This window comes from Pongo pygmaeus, chromosome 3 (genome assembly GCF_028885625.2).
Source record: "Pongo pygmaeus isolate AG05252 chromosome 3, NHGRI_mPonPyg2-v2.0_pri, whole genome shotgun sequence".
Lineage (NCBI taxonomy): Eukaryota > Metazoa > Chordata > Mammalia > Primates > Hominidae > Pongo > Pongo pygmaeus.
In genome coordinates this window covers 2,451,747-2,467,293 of record NC_072376.2, presented here as the reverse complement: position 1 = coordinate 2,467,293, position 15,547 = coordinate 2,451,747, and the positions used below count along the sequence as shown (strand labels likewise).

The 15,547-nt window shown below is 57.2% G+C and overlaps 2 protein-coding genes across 11 annotated transcripts in view; one reads left to right on the top strand and one right to left on the bottom strand.

The window, feature by feature from the left end:
- Positions 1–12,946, bottom strand: part of CFAP99 (cilia and flagella associated protein 99) — a 46,128-nt gene extending 33,182 nt beyond the window's left edge. For 3 of the 7 annotated variants that reach the window (XM_054486579.1, XM_054486581.1, XM_054486577.2), the window contains exons 1-2: positions 12,615–12,888; positions 5,133–5,260 (exon numbers count right to left, since the gene is read on the bottom strand). In XM_054486579.1, the coding sequence (XP_054342554.1) occupies positions 5,133–5,243 (111 nt within the window). In that variant the 5' untranslated portion in view covers positions 5,244–5,260; positions 12,615–12,888. Of the gene's footprint in view, positions 1–5,132; positions 5,261–5,649; positions 5,716–6,110; positions 6,210–12,614 lie in introns of those variants that run through there. The other 4 variants (XM_054486575.1, XM_054486576.2, XM_054486580.2 and 1 more) reach the window with 4 other exon arrangements.
- Positions 12,947–13,026: 80 nt separating this feature from the next.
- The window catches only part of ZFYVE28 (zinc finger FYVE-type containing 28), a 150,641-nt gene continuing 148,120 nt past the window's right edge, over positions 13,027–15,547 (top strand). For 2 of the 4 annotated variants that reach the window (XM_054486571.2, XM_054486573.2), the window contains exon 1: positions 13,033–13,422. In XM_054486571.2, the coding sequence (XP_054342546.1) occupies positions 13,384–13,422 (39 nt within the window). In that variant the 5' untranslated portion in view covers positions 13,033–13,383. Of the gene's footprint in view, positions 13,423–14,654; positions 14,685–15,547 lie in introns of those variants that run through there. The other 2 variants (XM_054486570.2, XM_054486572.1) reach the window with 2 other exon arrangements.

The following is a 15,547-nucleotide window of genomic DNA, read 5'->3' as shown; positions in this document are numbered from 1 at the left end:
TATAGATGCAATGCTGGAGGTACGCAGCCATTTAGTGACTATGAGGCAAGAGTACATGTTAAGGATGGCTGCATGGAGAGGAACTGAGTGAGTTCTTCATGGCATCATGGAGCTGCTGAACCCACTCTAGACTGCCTGTCTGCAGACTGCTTCTCATACGAGCAAAGATACCTTTAATTGATTAAAGCTACTGCTTTTCTGGATTTTGTTGTATCCAAACACAGTTTCCTAACAGACACAGGTCTGAACAGATGGTTCAAAGTGAAATACATATTGCTTCAAAAGTTAGGAAAATATAACAAGAGAAACGATGATTATAAATACACAAAGCTGGCCAGGTGCGGTGGCTCATGCCTGTAATTCCAGCTACTTGGGAGGCTCAGGCACAAGAATTGCTTGACCCTGGGAGGTGGAAGTGGCCATGAGCTGCACTGCAGCCTAGGTGAGGGAGTGTCTCAAAAAAAAAAAAAAAAAAAATACATAAAGTGACTTTTCCCACCTATTTGACTGGCAAAGATAATAATTTTTGCCCGCACATGAGGTTGGGGAGGGTTTAGGGGAACAAGTGCTCCCTACCTGCCCAGGAGAGCAGCAGTGGATCTCCATGGAGAGCCAACTGGCAATCCACACTGAAAGCCTGAGAGCCAATTACTCTCACAGCAAGAACATCTGTCTTCTTGGACCTGACCTTGGGTGCACTCAAGATGCAAAGGGACAGGTCGCCAGTCAGTTCCACAGTGGTAACAGATCTCATCTCTAGATCCTTAACTTAATTACATCTGCACAGACTGTATTTCTAAAGTCATATTCATAAGTAACCAGGGGTTAGAATTTCAACTTTTTTTTTTTTTGAGACAGAGTCTTGCTCTGTCACCCAGGCTTGAGTGCAGTGGTGCGATCTCGGCTCACTGCAACCTCCGCCTCCCAGGTTCACGCCATTCTCCTACCTCAGCCTCCTGAGTAGCTGGGACCACAGGCACCCGCCACCACGCCTGGCTAATTTTTTTGTATTTTTAGTAGAAACGGGGTTTCACCGTGTTAGCCAGGATGGTCTCGATCTCCTGACCTCGTGATCTGCCTGCCCCGGCCTCTCAAAGTCCTGGGATTACAGGCATGAGCCACCACGCCCGGCCAACATTTTTTTTAAGAGCCAGGATCTTACTCTGTTGCCCAGGCTGCAGTGCAGTGGTGCAATCATAGCTCATCATAGCCTTCAACTCCTGGACTCAAGCAATCCTCCTTCCTCAGCCCCCGAGTAGCTGGGACTACAAGCACGTGCCACTATGTTTGGCTAATTTTTACATTTTTTATAGAGAAAAGGTCTCACTATGTGGCCTAGGCTGGTCTCAAACTCCTGGCCTCAAGCAATCCTCCTACCTCAGCCTCCCAAAGTGTTGAGATTACAGGCATGAGCCACCATGCCTGGCTCATTTTTTTTCTTTTAGAGAGAAATGGGATCTTGCTATGTTGCCCAAGCTGGACACGAACTCCTGGGCTCAAGTGGATCTTCCTTCCCCAGACATCCTAGTAACTGGGACTAGGTACGTGCCACCATGCCTGGCTTAGTATTTTTTTTTTGGAGGGGGGCACAATTTAACCCAAAGCACTGCCTTTCACCGCAGTCTGCTGTCCAGAGTCTGCCGTTTGGTTTATGTATTGTATAACTTTCTGGCAAGTGGCAGTCTTGAGCCTTGGCCTAGCAAAATCAGTGAATTGCAACAATTTCTTGATAGCTGGAGAGGAAAGCGAGTTGTCCAAACTGGATCAGGATCCAACGCACCATTCCACTTGGACTTGTGAGGGGCTTTTGAAAGGATCTGAAAAGGCCGGGCGCGGTGGCTCATGCCTGTAATCCCAGCACTTTGGGAGGCCGAGGCGGGTGGATCACAAGGTCAGGAGATCGAGACCATCCTGGCTAACGCGGTGAAACCCCATCTCTACTAAAAATACAAAAAATTAGCCGGGCGTGGTGGTGGGCGCCTGTAGTCCCAGCTACTGGGGAGGCTGAGGCAGGAGAATGGCATGAACCCGGGAGGCGGAGCTTGCAGTGAGCCGAGATCGCGCCACTGCACTCCAGCCTGGGCGACAGAGCGAGACTCCGTCTCAGAAAAAAAAAAAGAAAGAAAGAAAGAAAGGATCTGAAAAACCAGTGCCTCTGAGGAACAAGCCTCCTTGCCACCAATGGGGGCATCTGTGCAGATCCGTGCTGGGCAGCCCCCTGGATATCCGTTGTGTCTGCCGCTGCCAGTTTGCTGGTAGGATCGGTGTGCCAGGCTCCCCGTGGAAATGCACATCTGTGATTGTCACGTTGTGACTCGCCAGGTAACATACTAGTCTCATCTACCATTAATAATCTGTGGGTTATAGAAAACAAACCCAAACCCAAACTATTTGTTGTAACAAACTCATTTTTTTTTTGTAATGGTTATTATCAAGAAATAAAGACATGAACTTTACCACTTTTTGCTTGAGGAAGGGTTAAACACACCCCCTTTCCCTGCCAAGGTGCTGTGTGGCTGCGCAGGCCAAGACAGCGTCAGGGGGAAAGTTTCCAAGGTGGAGGCAACAGCTAGTGCAGCGGGGAGCACGTGGAATGTTCCAGAAACACTAGGAGACCAGTGCAGCTGGAGCAGAGTGCACGCGTGGCAGAGTTGAAGGCAGAGCTGATGATGGACAGATGTGGGCTAGAGGAATGGGGGTGCCCAGGAGGCGCCAGGGTTCCCACTGGAGCAAGGGGAGACGGAGCGGCCGCCGGCTGAACTGGGGATGCCAGGATCAGCAGCTCTGGGGGAGGTCACATGGATTCATTCACCTACCGATGTGTCACACGGGAGGTGCCCATTGGACACCCAAGGAGATGTGAGTCCAGGCTCGGGAGAGGTCAAGGATGGAGGGAGGAGCAGGAGCTGTCAGCAGGCGAGGGGACCAGGAGTGTGTATAGCAAGGAGAGCAGAGAGCAGCCGCTGAGCCCGTGCACCCCGCACACCCGACATGGGAGGCCTGAGCCCGAGAAGGAGTGGCTGCCGGGTGAGAGGCAGGCCTGGCGCAGGCGGTACCCACGAAGCTGATCGGAAGGCCCCGGAGCTGGGGGCGGGGTCAGCTGGGTCAGAGGAGCCGAGGCTGCCCCACTGGATTTGGCAACAGGGAGGTGAGGGGTGACCCAGACTGGCGCTGTGGGTGGAGGGGTGGGGGAAGTCCGCCGGGAGGGGCGTGAGGGAGGATGGAGGAAGAGCTGCCGCTGATGGCAGGGACTTTGAGGAATCTGTTAGATGGAAGACGAGGACCGCGGGAGCCGCAGGGAATACAGAGGACTTTAAAAAAATGTTTTTAAGGTGAGAGACGTAGCAGCACATGGTGGCTGATGGGAAAGATCCTAAGGGAAATGAGGGGAGGGACAGGGGGAACTGCTGGAGCTGCTCTCGGGCCAGCCAGAGGGGCTGGGCTACAGGCCGGCCCAGGCAGCCAGGTGGGTGACGCCAGCTCCCAGGACGAGCTTCTGGCCAAGGGGACCTGGGCCTTCGCTATTGTCTGTTTTGGACGGGCGTAGCGAGGGCAGGCCGGCGGGATGAGAGGTGTGCCCGTCGTGCGGAGGCCTTAGCTGGGAAGAGGAGTGTGGATGAACCTGGACCCGAGCTGTTTGCATCACATCCCCACAGTGCTTAGGGGCTCAGGGAAAGAGCTGGGGGCCGGAGGGTGCTGAAGCGGAGGGAGAGGTGCCCATGGAGGCCTGTAGCTCTGCACACAGGCCCTGCACCCCTCTCCAGTCCCTGCTGGCTGCCAGGCCCCAGCCGGAGGAGGCGCCTCTTCCAGAAGCTGGGAGCAGGGATGGGTCGGGGCCCCAGGCCTTCTCTTATGGCAGAGGCCTTGGCCCCAACCCCTGCAGCCTTTGTAACCCACTCACACCACCTCCCCTCTGGGCTTTCTTGAGGCTGCCCCAGGGGTAGCTAATGAAGGATGAACCTGTCACTCTACCCCAAGGGAAGGTGGGCTCAGACTGTGGCCTGGGGGAACAGCACAGGTGCACCTGAGCAGGTAGTGAGAGCGGGGGCTGGAGCATGGCCAGGGCAGCCCCCAGGGGCCACGCAGAAAAGCAGCACACACAGACCAAGTTCATCCAGAGTACAGCGGCACAGAGGGCTGTGGCCTGCAAGGACAGGCAGGTGGACTGAATTAGCACACTTGCTATGAGCGCCCTCTTTCCAGGGGGCGAGTGCCCTCTTCCTGCTCCTGGGCAATGATGGGCTGGTGATGGCCCATGTGACAGCCCCCCAGGATTTCCCCTGGTGGGCCCAGCTTCCTCTGGAGGCCCCCATCCATTGGAGCCCAAGTCCCACATTCCTGGAGGCAGGGGCCCTGCAATCCAAGCTCCTGTTCCCCAGGCACCTGCCACTGACAGGTGGTGGATACGAGATCAGCACCTGGGGGTGGGAGCTGAGACCGGGTGACAGGGAGGCCCCTGAGTGGGGCGGGGCTGCCGAGGTTGCAGGGGGTGCCAGGACCAGGATGGAGCTGTAAGGAAAACCCAGGGAAGGGAGGACAGGAGCTGAGGAGTTGGGCAGCCTCCAGGTGGGCCTGTGACTTCTTCCAGGTGTGGGTAGGAAGATGAAGGAGGTGTGTACTGACAATTGCAGCCCTCGGCTCCCCGGGCGCCTCACTGCCCAGGCCAGCCCCTGCCTCTGTCGGAGACCCGGTCAGTGATTCCCAAGTCTCAGTTACCACAAATACAGCACAAGTTGTGGCCTTGCGCACCCTCACTGCCACAGCCCTGGGGTGCCTGGGGGATGGAGGACCCATTTCCCGAGATAAGATGCCCCCCAAAGTGGGGGTGGGGCATGGGGGCGCTCCAGGGCTGACCCTTCTTGTCTGTGTTAACTGAGGATGGAACTGCAGTGTGGATGTCATATCCCGGGTTCTGGCCAAGACTTCTTTCACCAGAGGCTGGCCTGACACACATTCTGGGTGCCAGGAGCACCTCCCTATATGAAGAGCAGGCCTCTGTGGAAAAACACTGTCAGCTTCTCCCCATTTGGAAGGAAGGCAGTCGTTAGGAAGGCATTTGATGCTGTTAACCAGAACAGCTACATGACAGGTGCCATTGGCATGGCCTCCCAGGAGCCCCCAGCAGATCCTACCTGCAGGGAGGTGGCCGCAGCCTCCAGGAACTGCTCAGGGTTGTCCCTCTTGGGTGTAAATTTGTTGAGTTGCTCGATCACCGTTTCAATGCATTTTCCATAGTAGGCCATCTTCTTAGGGCAGGAGCCTAAGAACAAACCGTGCAGGTCACGCCCTCCACACCTGGGATGTGGCCGCAGGACCCTCCCCAGCAGCGACAGAAGTCCGCCAGGGTGCTGGGCCTGCAGCAGCAGGGAGGCCGGATGTGACTGGGGGCCCTGGCTAGGGTTCTGGGCCTGAAGCAGCGGGGAGAGCCGGATGTGAGTGAGGGCCCTGGCAGGCACCCCAAGGTTCATGTCCTGCACTGTCTCCTGCAGGCCTCTGAGGCTCAGGGGCCCAGGCTGGCCTGGGGGAGTTCACCCTCAGGTCCTCCCATCACCACAGACCCAAGCCGGCCGAGTGCCCCTCAGGCCCCACAGCCATGCCTCCTGGATGGGGTGACCCCTGCAAGGGGCCCACGGCAGAGAACACAGGCACCTCTCGAACCAGCCTCTGAGCGTCCCTCAGCTTTGCCCGGGAAGGTGACAGTTTCTTCGTCAGGCCCTGCCAGGGAGCAGAAGGTCCTGGGTGAGGGTGACCTCATCACACATGGTTGGGGCAAGGAGCCTGGGGTCCCTGGGGTCAACACCGCCATCCTGACGACGGGGGAACAGGGCCCTGGGGAGGGCTCACGGGGGTGCTGAACACTCGAGAGATGCAGCAGTTCCAGGGGACAGGCTCGCCCACAGCCCCTCCCAGGGGACCTTGGAGAAGCTGCCTAGGGGGAGGCTGGGACCCTGGGAACCAGCTCTAAGGACAACATGTGGCCCCTAAACTATCCTCAGAGGAGGCGGGCCTGTTAGCAAAGGCCGTCATCCTTGGGTGTGGTGTAGGCCTGGGCTCCGGCTGGACTACGCAGGACAGTAGGGCAGCGCTGGGCAGCGGGGGGCCCTTCTCACCCTCCTCTTGCTCCGTGACTGACCCGCTGCTCTGGGCCAGGCTGGGCTTGCAGGGCCACCAAAGTTGGGGACAGTGGGAGCACCTCTCCTCTACCCTGCAACAAGCTAGAACAGCCCCAGGTAGCAGTCCCCAGACCTGGACCCTCCAGGCTGGAGACTGACTAAAAAAATGCAAACGACACCCCCCAACCAGCACTGACACTGGAGGGTCCTCGGTGAGATGCCGATCCTGGCCGTGCTAAAGGGTCCATATTGACCTGCCCCCTGCTCTCTCCCTGGCCACGACTCAGAGAGAAGGGGAGGCCAGGTGTCACCAGACACTTCAGAGAAACCTCTGACATGAAACACAGAAACCGTAAGAAAAGAACCAGGAGAAAACGATGCACAAGGCAGGAAAAAGCCTAGAAACCAGGCACTGCCATGCAAGAGAAGAGGAGATACAGCGCCCAAGGAACAAGCAATGGCTGGAGAAAAAGAGAGGGCTCGTGAAAACCAAAATACGATGACAGAACTAAAAGCATAAACAGAGGAGATGGAAGGTAAAGTTGAGGAAATCTCCCTGCGTAGAAAAAGATGAAGCCGTAGAAAGTAGGGGAAAACACTAAGGAAATCAGGGAACGATTCCTGAAGGTCCAAACCCCAATTAACAGGAGTTCCAGAAAGACAAGAGAGAGAAATAACAAGAAAATGCCCTAGAACTGAAGGAGGCGGGCTTCTGGACGGACAGGGCCCCCTGGCAGCTCAGCACAGGGAATGAGTCGTGATATTTCAGAGCCAGGGATGCCCCGAACACATTCAGTGCAGGAAGAGTCAGGGATGCAGAGGAGTCTCGGCTGGGGGTGCCCTGGGAAGCAGGGGCTGAACCCAAGTGACTGTCGTCGTGGGGAATTTCCAGGCTGCGATGCAGGTAGCCCCAAGGTGACACTGGCTGGCAGGACAAGGACAGAGCAGGAGGGCAGGGGCTCCCGGGGGTGTCTCCAGGAGGAGCACCTGGCATGTTCTGCGAGTGGGTTTAACTGCACAGTTAGGGAAAGAGGCTGTGACACTGGCCCTGGCCAGGGATGGCATCAGCCCAGGGCCTCTGTCCCCACCTCCCTGCTGGCTGCACCACCTGAGGCCTGACATGGGCTGTTCTTTTTTTTTTCTTTTTTGAGATGGAGTTTTGCTCTTGTTGCCCAGGATGGACTGCAATGGCGCACTCTTGGCTCACTGCAACCTCCATCTCCCAGGTTCAAGCGACTCTCCTGCCTCAGTTTCCTGAGTAGCTGGGATTACAGGCACCCACCACCATGCTGGGCTAATTTTTGTATTTTTTTAGGAGAGACAGGATTTCACTATGTTGGCCAGGCTGGTCTTGAACTCCTGACCTCAGGTGATCTGCCCGCCTCAGCCTCCCAAAGTGCTGGGATTACAGGCGTGAGCCAGCACGCCAGGCTGTCCTTTTAGGGGCTGCTTTAGGGACCAGCGTGGCTGTGCATGGACACAGAGGCCAGCAGGAGCCTCTCTCTAAGGAGGCCAGAAGAAAGGCCGCTTGGAATTTGGAAATCTGGCTTGAAGCCCTGGTGCTGAAAACAGGCCCTGGAGACCAGGCCTCCCAGAACAAAGCGAGCATGAGCTTCTGGCACGGCCAGGACCGTCACTGCCCGGGAGCCTGCCCTGGGCCCTGGCTGGGTCACCCTCCCCCCACCCCGTGTCTGGAGACCAGCAAGGCTGCCTGGCCATGTGTTCCTCCGCCAGTGCGGTCCCGATGATTCCGGGCAAGGGAAGAGACGGTGATGCTGCTGGCTTGGAGGACACCAGATCAGAAGCCATTAAATCTGCAAATCCACAGATGCTGAGCTGTAGATGCTGCAGCCAGTCTTGCCTGGGTAAGATGAGAGAGGTTTGTGGGTGAGGCTGCCCAGACCCTCTGAGGGTTCCCACCCCCTCCATGGCCTGCCCCTGGGGAGCTGCCACCTGCCACCTGCCACCTCAGCCCACCCTGCGGGAAACCTTTGCTTCTCGGAAGGCTGGGCCATGGAAAAGAGACACCCACACCCCACCCCAGCCTCAGGGTCCTTTCACTCTTCTCTGATCCCCTCTAGCTGAGTCTCTGGGGTGGGGATTTCGACAACTGTGAGCAGAAAGGCCCAGGAGGCCCAGTGAGCACCCTCCCTCGAGCCTGCCAAGGCAGGAACACTCAGGGCGGGGCCTTAAGCTTGTGACAGGCTCACCCTAAGTCCCTGCTCTCTCTGAATTCAGCCCCTCTCCTCGGGAGGGTCCCAGCAGGCCAGGCCACCAGTATGGCAGGGGTGTGGTGCGGTGCAGTGTGGTGCGGTGTGGGCGTGGTGGCCAACCCTGGTGGGTAGGTGGATCTAGGCAGCCATAACACAGCCAGGGGGCAATAGGCTGCTGGCAGCAGGAAGCACTTTTCTGGGGCATTGCTCGGTGGGGAGGGGGGACCTGTGGCTTTCACTCCAGGCATTGCTGAGAGCAGTGGGGGCTCCCTGTATGCAGTGAGCTCACAGCTCACAAATCCCACTTCCCATCTTCGCCAGGGTCAGCCACACTGAGGCGTTTTTTAAAACTCCACAGAGTAACTGGGGACTTCTCTACAAAAAAATTAAAGAATGACTCAGGTGTGGTGGCACGCCTGTAGTCCTAGCTCCTCGGGGGGCTGAGGTGGGAGGATCCCTTGAGCCCAGCAGGTCGAAGGTGCTTTGGGCTATGTCTGTGCTACCACACTCTAGGTTGGGTGACACATTGAGAGCCTGTCAAATAAATAAATAATAAATAAATGTAAAAGTCTACTTCTAGAGAAACAATGTTAAAGAGTGAGTTTTCTTGCCCTGCCTCCACGTCAGGTTGTGGGTCAGGCTGCCCTGGGATGGGGTCCCCTTGCCCCAGCCTTTTCGAATCTGCTCTGGATACAGCTGTGCCTGGAGGAACAGGGTATACACCCAGGAAAAGGGCCCCTTCCTGCACCTGGTGCAGGCGGTGAGAGTGGGTGGTCTGCACGTGTGTGGTGGGAGCTGCTCCCAAGGTGGAACAGTTTCCCTGCCGTCTCCCCCTGTCCTGGAGCTGGAGCATTCTGGAGAAAGGATGATCCTAGGCACCCTTTGGTGATGCAAGTCGAGGAGGAGCAAGAGGGCCATGCCAAGCCCACCCCCCAATCCAGGGCAGACCTGGTAGGAATGAACTGGAAGGAATAAATGGACAAATCAAGTTGAAGATGGGGACGGGGGGTGAAGAGCCCCTTTGGAGTCCAGCCTGACTCAAATTGTCCTGCCCTGCCCCTGGAACCCTGGTTCACTGTCGGGCCTGAAGGTCTCTGGGGCGGGGCCTCTGCACCCCTGAATCTGGCTCAGAGCAGGTGTACGTGAAGGTGAATGTAAGGAAAAGAGATGCTTGAATTCTGAATCTCACTGAAATTAGCCTAGGAACTTCATCAAAACAATCACATCTTTGGGGAGGAAATAGGTACTAAAATTCATCCAATTCTGACGCCTGCTTTCAGCATCTCAGCTATATTCATGCATTCATTCATTCTCAAATTCTCAGCCTAATTTTATTTTTTTCCTGATTTAGGGACTCACTCTGTCACCCAGGCTGGAGTGCAGTGGCTCGATGATAACTCACTGCAGCTCAAGTGATCCTCCTGCCTCAGCCTCTGGAGTAGCTGGGACTCTAGGCGTGCACTACCATGCCCAACTAACTTTGTGCTTAATTTTATTTTATTTTTCGTAGAGACAGGGGTCTTACTATGTTGCCCAGGCTGGTCTTGAACTCCTGGCCTCAAGCGATCCTCCCACCTGAGCATTCCAAAGTTCAGCTTTAATAGTGAAGTACCATCTATGTGGGAAGTGGGATTTAATTCCCAAGTTTAAAGATTTTTTTCTCATATTGATTTTAACTCCATTGATCAGGACTTGACTATCTTATATTTAAGGAAACTTTAAAGGTGGGCTGGACTAGGCTGGGCGCGGTGGCTTATGCCTGTAATCCCAGCACTTTGGGAAGCCAAAGTGGGCAGATCACTTGAGATCAGGAGTTCTAGACCAGCCAACATGGTGAAAACCCATCTCTACTAAAAATACAAAAATTAGCCAGGCGTGGTGGCAGGTGCCTGTAATCCCAGCTACTCGGGAGGCTGAGGCAGAGAAGTCCTTGAACCCGGGAGGTAGAGGTTGCAGTGAGCTGAGATCGTGCCACTGCACTCTAGGCTGGGCGACAGAGCGAGACTCCATCTCAAAAAAAAAAAAAAAGGGTGGGCAGACTAAAGCTTCTCTTTCCTTAGGAAATATTTTATAGACACAAATGAGATTATATGAGGAGGTTTAAATTCCATCAGACACAAAACAGCTCAACACTCTCAACCACTAGGAGATAACTCATTTACCTAAGATCTCAAATGTATGTTAATTAAAATATAGTCTTTTCTCCTGATTAAAGCCAGTCTCCTAAGGGTTGCTGCCAAGTCATGCCCCTATGGCTTGTGCTTAAAGCACAACCCCACGTGGCAGGTTTTGCTAGTTGCTTTTCAATCTCCACTCCGCCTTTCCTCCCAAATAAGAAAACTCTGATTTTTAGCTGGGTCTACTGCTGACCAACTGAAAGATGGCATTGCCCAGCCTCCCTGGCAGCTCGGGCATGGTCGTGTGGCTAAGTTCTCCCACCACCTTCAAGAAGTGGAAAGGTGTGAGACTTCTGGAAAGTCTCCCTGAACGAGAGGGGCATATCCATCTTCTCTTTTGCAGCTGGTACCTGGGCTGAGGAGGTGATGGCAGGAATGTGGGCAGCCATCCTGGATCATGAAGAAACGTGAATGGCAGCTAGAAAAGCTGATCCTTGAGGACTTTGGGGCTGCCATACCAACCATGATTGCCTCTCCATGGACCTCTTTTATAAAAATATGAGTAATATTCTTGTTTAGGCCACTGTGATGTTGGAATTTTTCAATACATGCAGCTAAACCTAACTGATACCCCACTTCCCCAAGTTCAGCCTTCCTCCCATGCACAACTTCAAACTATAAAACATAGGAAGGGAGCCTCTGAGCAGATACAACTGATCCAGGCCTTGGAGTTAGCCAAGGATAGACCCACAGAGAACAGCCATTCACTCAGCGGACAAGCCCATCAAGTGTCTACCCCAAGATCCTGTGCTGAAGAAATGACGGCTTTGGGAGCAGCAGGTTTTATGGGGGAAGACTGAGAGTGCAGTTTGGGACACGTTAAATTTGAGAGCATCTGTTAGGCATCCAAATGGTGAAGAACAGGTAAACAGGTCTGGAGTTTCAGGGTTGAGGCTAGAGATATAGGTTTTGAGAAGTTTGGGAGAAAATGGTTGTTTATAAAACCACGTGACTGTAGGAAATTCCCCCAGGGAGGGAGTGGATAGAGTAACTTCCAAGGACTGAGTCCAGGGTCTCCAGTGTTGAGAGGTCAGTGAGCAGGGGAGGCACTCAGCCAAGGAGATCAAGCAGGAGTGGCCAGGAGCGAGGAGGAGAAGTGGACAGTGTGATCTGTTTCAGCCAAGTGAGGATGGTGTGTCACGGAGAGAGCACAGTCGGCTGGGTCACCTGTTGGTGACAGTTCAAGGAAGAGATGAGCGCTGACCCCGATCATCAGATTTTGAAACATCAAGGTCAAGGATTACTTTGATAAAGAGCTTCAGAGGAGTGGTTGGGTGAAAATCTGATGGGAGTAGGTTCCAGAAAGAACAGGTGGGAAGGAATTGGAGATAAGGGGAAACTTCAGAGGGGTTTTGCCCTTCAGAGGGTCGACGGCGTGGCAGGAAGAGGAGAGTAGGGAAAATCAATCAGTTACTCAAAAATGAACATGGACCCTACCCCCACCTAAGAGAAATCTTAAATGCCAGCGCGCCTAGGCTCACATTGAGTCTGATGGAATAAAGTGGTCATGGAGTCCACGGACCTTTCTGAGCACCTGGCCTTGGCCAGTGAGGACAAGCAGGAACAGGTCATACTTCTCAATTCTGAACCGAGGGGGGCATGACTTCCATCTCCTGTGTCTTACATCTGCACGTTTCACAACAAGCCAGAGACGTGGTGCTGGTGCGGCAGGGAAAAGTGCAGCGCTGTGGGGTCAGGCCGACCCAGATCCGCCGTGATCTGGATGCAACCCCCACAGCCAGGGCACGCCGGCCTCGTTGTGCCTCTTTTTCCCGCTGTCAATGGGAAGTTTAAGTGAGGCCACGTGTGGGTTTTTAGCTCTCTGCTTGACATATAGCAGGTACTCAGATTGAGGTGAGCGTTTTAAGGTACAAATTAGGGCACCACTGGGGGGAGTAGCGAGGGCGGAAGAGTATCTTTTTAGAACACACCGCTGATAGTGGTGATTTAAAAAAAAAAAAAAAGAGGCACCGTTCACTTTCATCGGGGAGTTGGGAAGAAGACAGAAGAGGTGTTTGGGAGAAGCAAGATGAGCAGCGAGTGAGAGGGAACCGGCCGGCAGGTCATGAAAGTCGGCGGCGCATCGCCCCGCACCTGTCCCGCCCCTGTACCTGGCGGGCGCTCGGGGCAGCCGAGCCCTCCTGCCGCCGCCACCTCCACCGCAGCAGTTTCCTGGGCCAGCTGGGACTAAGGTGTTGGCAGTCGTCGTCCGTCAGCTCCCGGTAGGCAGGACGCCGCGGCTGTTTGGCGTCGTCACCTAGCAACCGGCTGCACGCTCCGGCGCCATCGGGTGGACTACAACTCCCACAATGCACAGCGCCACGGCGCGGCCCGGGACGCCGAGCCCTGGGCGCCACCTCCCCGCCATGCCTTTCGGGACTTGTAGTTTCTTGGACCCAGGGGAGCGGCGGGTCGCTCCGCCGGCAGGGAGCGCGCCTAGGGCGGGGTGCGGCGCCCGCGCGAGGATTGGGCCGCCTCCGCCCCGCCCGCCCCGCCCGCAGCTCGCGGTGGGCCCGGGGCTCGCGGCGCCCTAGGCGCATGTGCGGCGCGGGGCGGCCGTGACCAGCGGAGCGCTGGGTGTCAGTGAGCAGCGAGGAGCCGCGCGCCCCCGTGCCCGCGTCTGTCCGTGCGCCCAAGCGCCCACTCCCGGGTCTGAGGTCTGCCCGGCGCGCCGCTTGCAGAGCATCCTCAGGGCCGCGCACCTGCCCCGCGCACCTGCCCGCCGCCCGCTCGGCGCTCCGGGCTCCGCTCGCCAGCCTCCCTGCGACAGCGCGGGGGCTCCGGCCGTGCCTCCGCATCCACCCCGCGCCTCAGCCGGGCCCGGGCGCAGCGCTGCGGAGGGCGAGGGCCGCCCGGAGTCCGGCCAGGGCCGGCGCGGCGATGATGAACAGGTTCCGAAAGTGGCTCTACAAACCCAAGGTGAGCGGCCCCGCTCGGGCCGGACGCCCCCCGCGTCGCGCCCTCTCCGCTCCCCAGGACCGCCCGTCCGCCCTACGAGACGGACCCCCTTTTCCTGTCCGTGGCCGGCCTCTTCCCCCACCGCCGACATCCTTCCCTCCACTCCAAGACTTGGACAGATCTTCATCGCCCTGTCCCTGAGGCGGATCCGAACCTCCCTCCCTGCTTCCTAAGCCCGGGTCCAGGACTGACCCTCCTGCTCCTCCTCTCGGGCCGGGGCGCACTTTCCCTCCCCCTCCATCCAGGGCCACAACGGGCCCCTCTCCCCCCTCATCCCGGTCCTGGACGGTAGCAGACCCCCTACTACTTCTCCGTCTCCCCTCCCTGCACCAGGGATGCCCCCTCATTCCCCTCCTGCCCCCACCCTCATTGTCCTGGGCCCAGAATAGACCTCCCTCCGCACTCCAGAACAGACCATCTCCCCACTTCCCCAGGTTCTGAGAGAACCCACATTTCCCAATCCCTGGGTCCAGGGCAGACCCGTCCTTCCATGTCCAGAGAGGATCCTGATGGCGCTGCCAACGGCCTCCCTTCCCGAACCAGGACTGACCCACACCTCGGCCCAGTTCGCGTCCCCTCCCTTGTCCCCATCCTTGTCCCTTCCCCACCCACGTCCTCTGGAATCCGGGACAGGTCCTCCGCCCGGCCCTTGGGGCGAGCGCGCCCGTGGCCAGCAGCCTCGGCGGGGCGGGAGGTACGGCTCTCCAGCCGGCGCCCGCGCCTCTCCTAGCGCCGCGGGGTCGGGGTCCGGGCGGCGCGCCCCGTGCCTCAGCGGCTGCGCCAGTCGCACTGCAGGCGCTGCGTCCCCGCCGCCCGCCTGGGGCTCATGTCCGCTGCAGCCGGAGCAGGGCCGGGCGCGCTCGGCGCGGGGTCAAGGCGCGGCGGTGTTCGGGATCCCGGCGCAGGGTCCAGGGCGCATCTGGGCGTCCGAGGGTGGCACCCTGGGGCCGGCGCAGCGGGGAGGCCCGGGCCCTGAGATCTTGGAGGAGGGCACGGCTCGGGTGGGGTCACCGCGGCGACCAAGGGCGGGAGTGGGGCCAGCGCTGCGTCCGGGCAGCTCGGACGTCCGAGGCCACCGCGTTGCCGACCTACCCCTCCTCCCTCCGCTGGCCGCCTTTCTCCGTCCAGCGTCCCAGGCCGCCGTCTCCACCGTGGGTGAGCTGTCACGGCGGAGGTTTCCTGAAATCCGTGTCTCGCGTGCGCCCATTCCAGGAAGGCGGGAGGTGGGTTTGGAAGATCGAAACGGAGGTTTGAGGGCGCACTCAGGGCCCCGAAAGGCGCGTGCTTCACGGCCTTTGAGGTCGGGGAATTGTTTGTCGTTGCAGGAGTTTTGGGTTGAATGAGGGCTTACGGTACATGGGGCGCCCCTTGCTTGGCCTTGGCTTGACCGGGAGGGGACTCGGGGGAGGGGGATTCAGGGTTCCTGTGGCGGCACTCCCTGCTCCCAACCTCCCTGTCCCTACCAGCGACTTCTTAAGGGTTCGTCCGGAGCCTTGCGTTTCCTGGCGCTGGGTGTGGTTTGGGGCCGAGCCGTCTGCGCCCAGCCTCTCCTCCTGCGGCGCCTTCGAGCCCCTCTCGGTCCTGCCTGCTGCCCCCATGCGCCTCTGCCGGGGGAGGGCGGTGGCCTCCGCTCTGGATAGCTGTATGAGTGGTGTTTGGTTCCAGTGACTTTTCCTCACCAGTTACTGAAAACCAAGTCCGCTTGTAAAACGGCGTTTTGCGGGCGTGCAGCAGCATTATTTTCTGTGACAAATGGCTGGAGGCAGCTGGAAAAATGTGTCTCAGGTCTTAAGTAACATTCTGGTGTCACTGAAGGCACTTGCTGGGACACTAGGGGATGCCCCTCCGGACGTGGCTGTGGAAGAAGCCGCATTTGGGGGATCACCCTTCTAATCGTGTTGAAAAGGAAGGAAGAATAATTGTAGTCTCTGTTTCATGAGTAGCTGAGTAATTTCAGGATGGCCTCGTCTGTTTCTGTTTAGGGAAGACACTTTAAAGGTAGAACATGATACTAGAGGTTGTCCCAAGAATTAGGAATTGTGTTCCTAACTTTTCCTCTTCAGCAGGCAGCTGCCTTTCCAGGCAG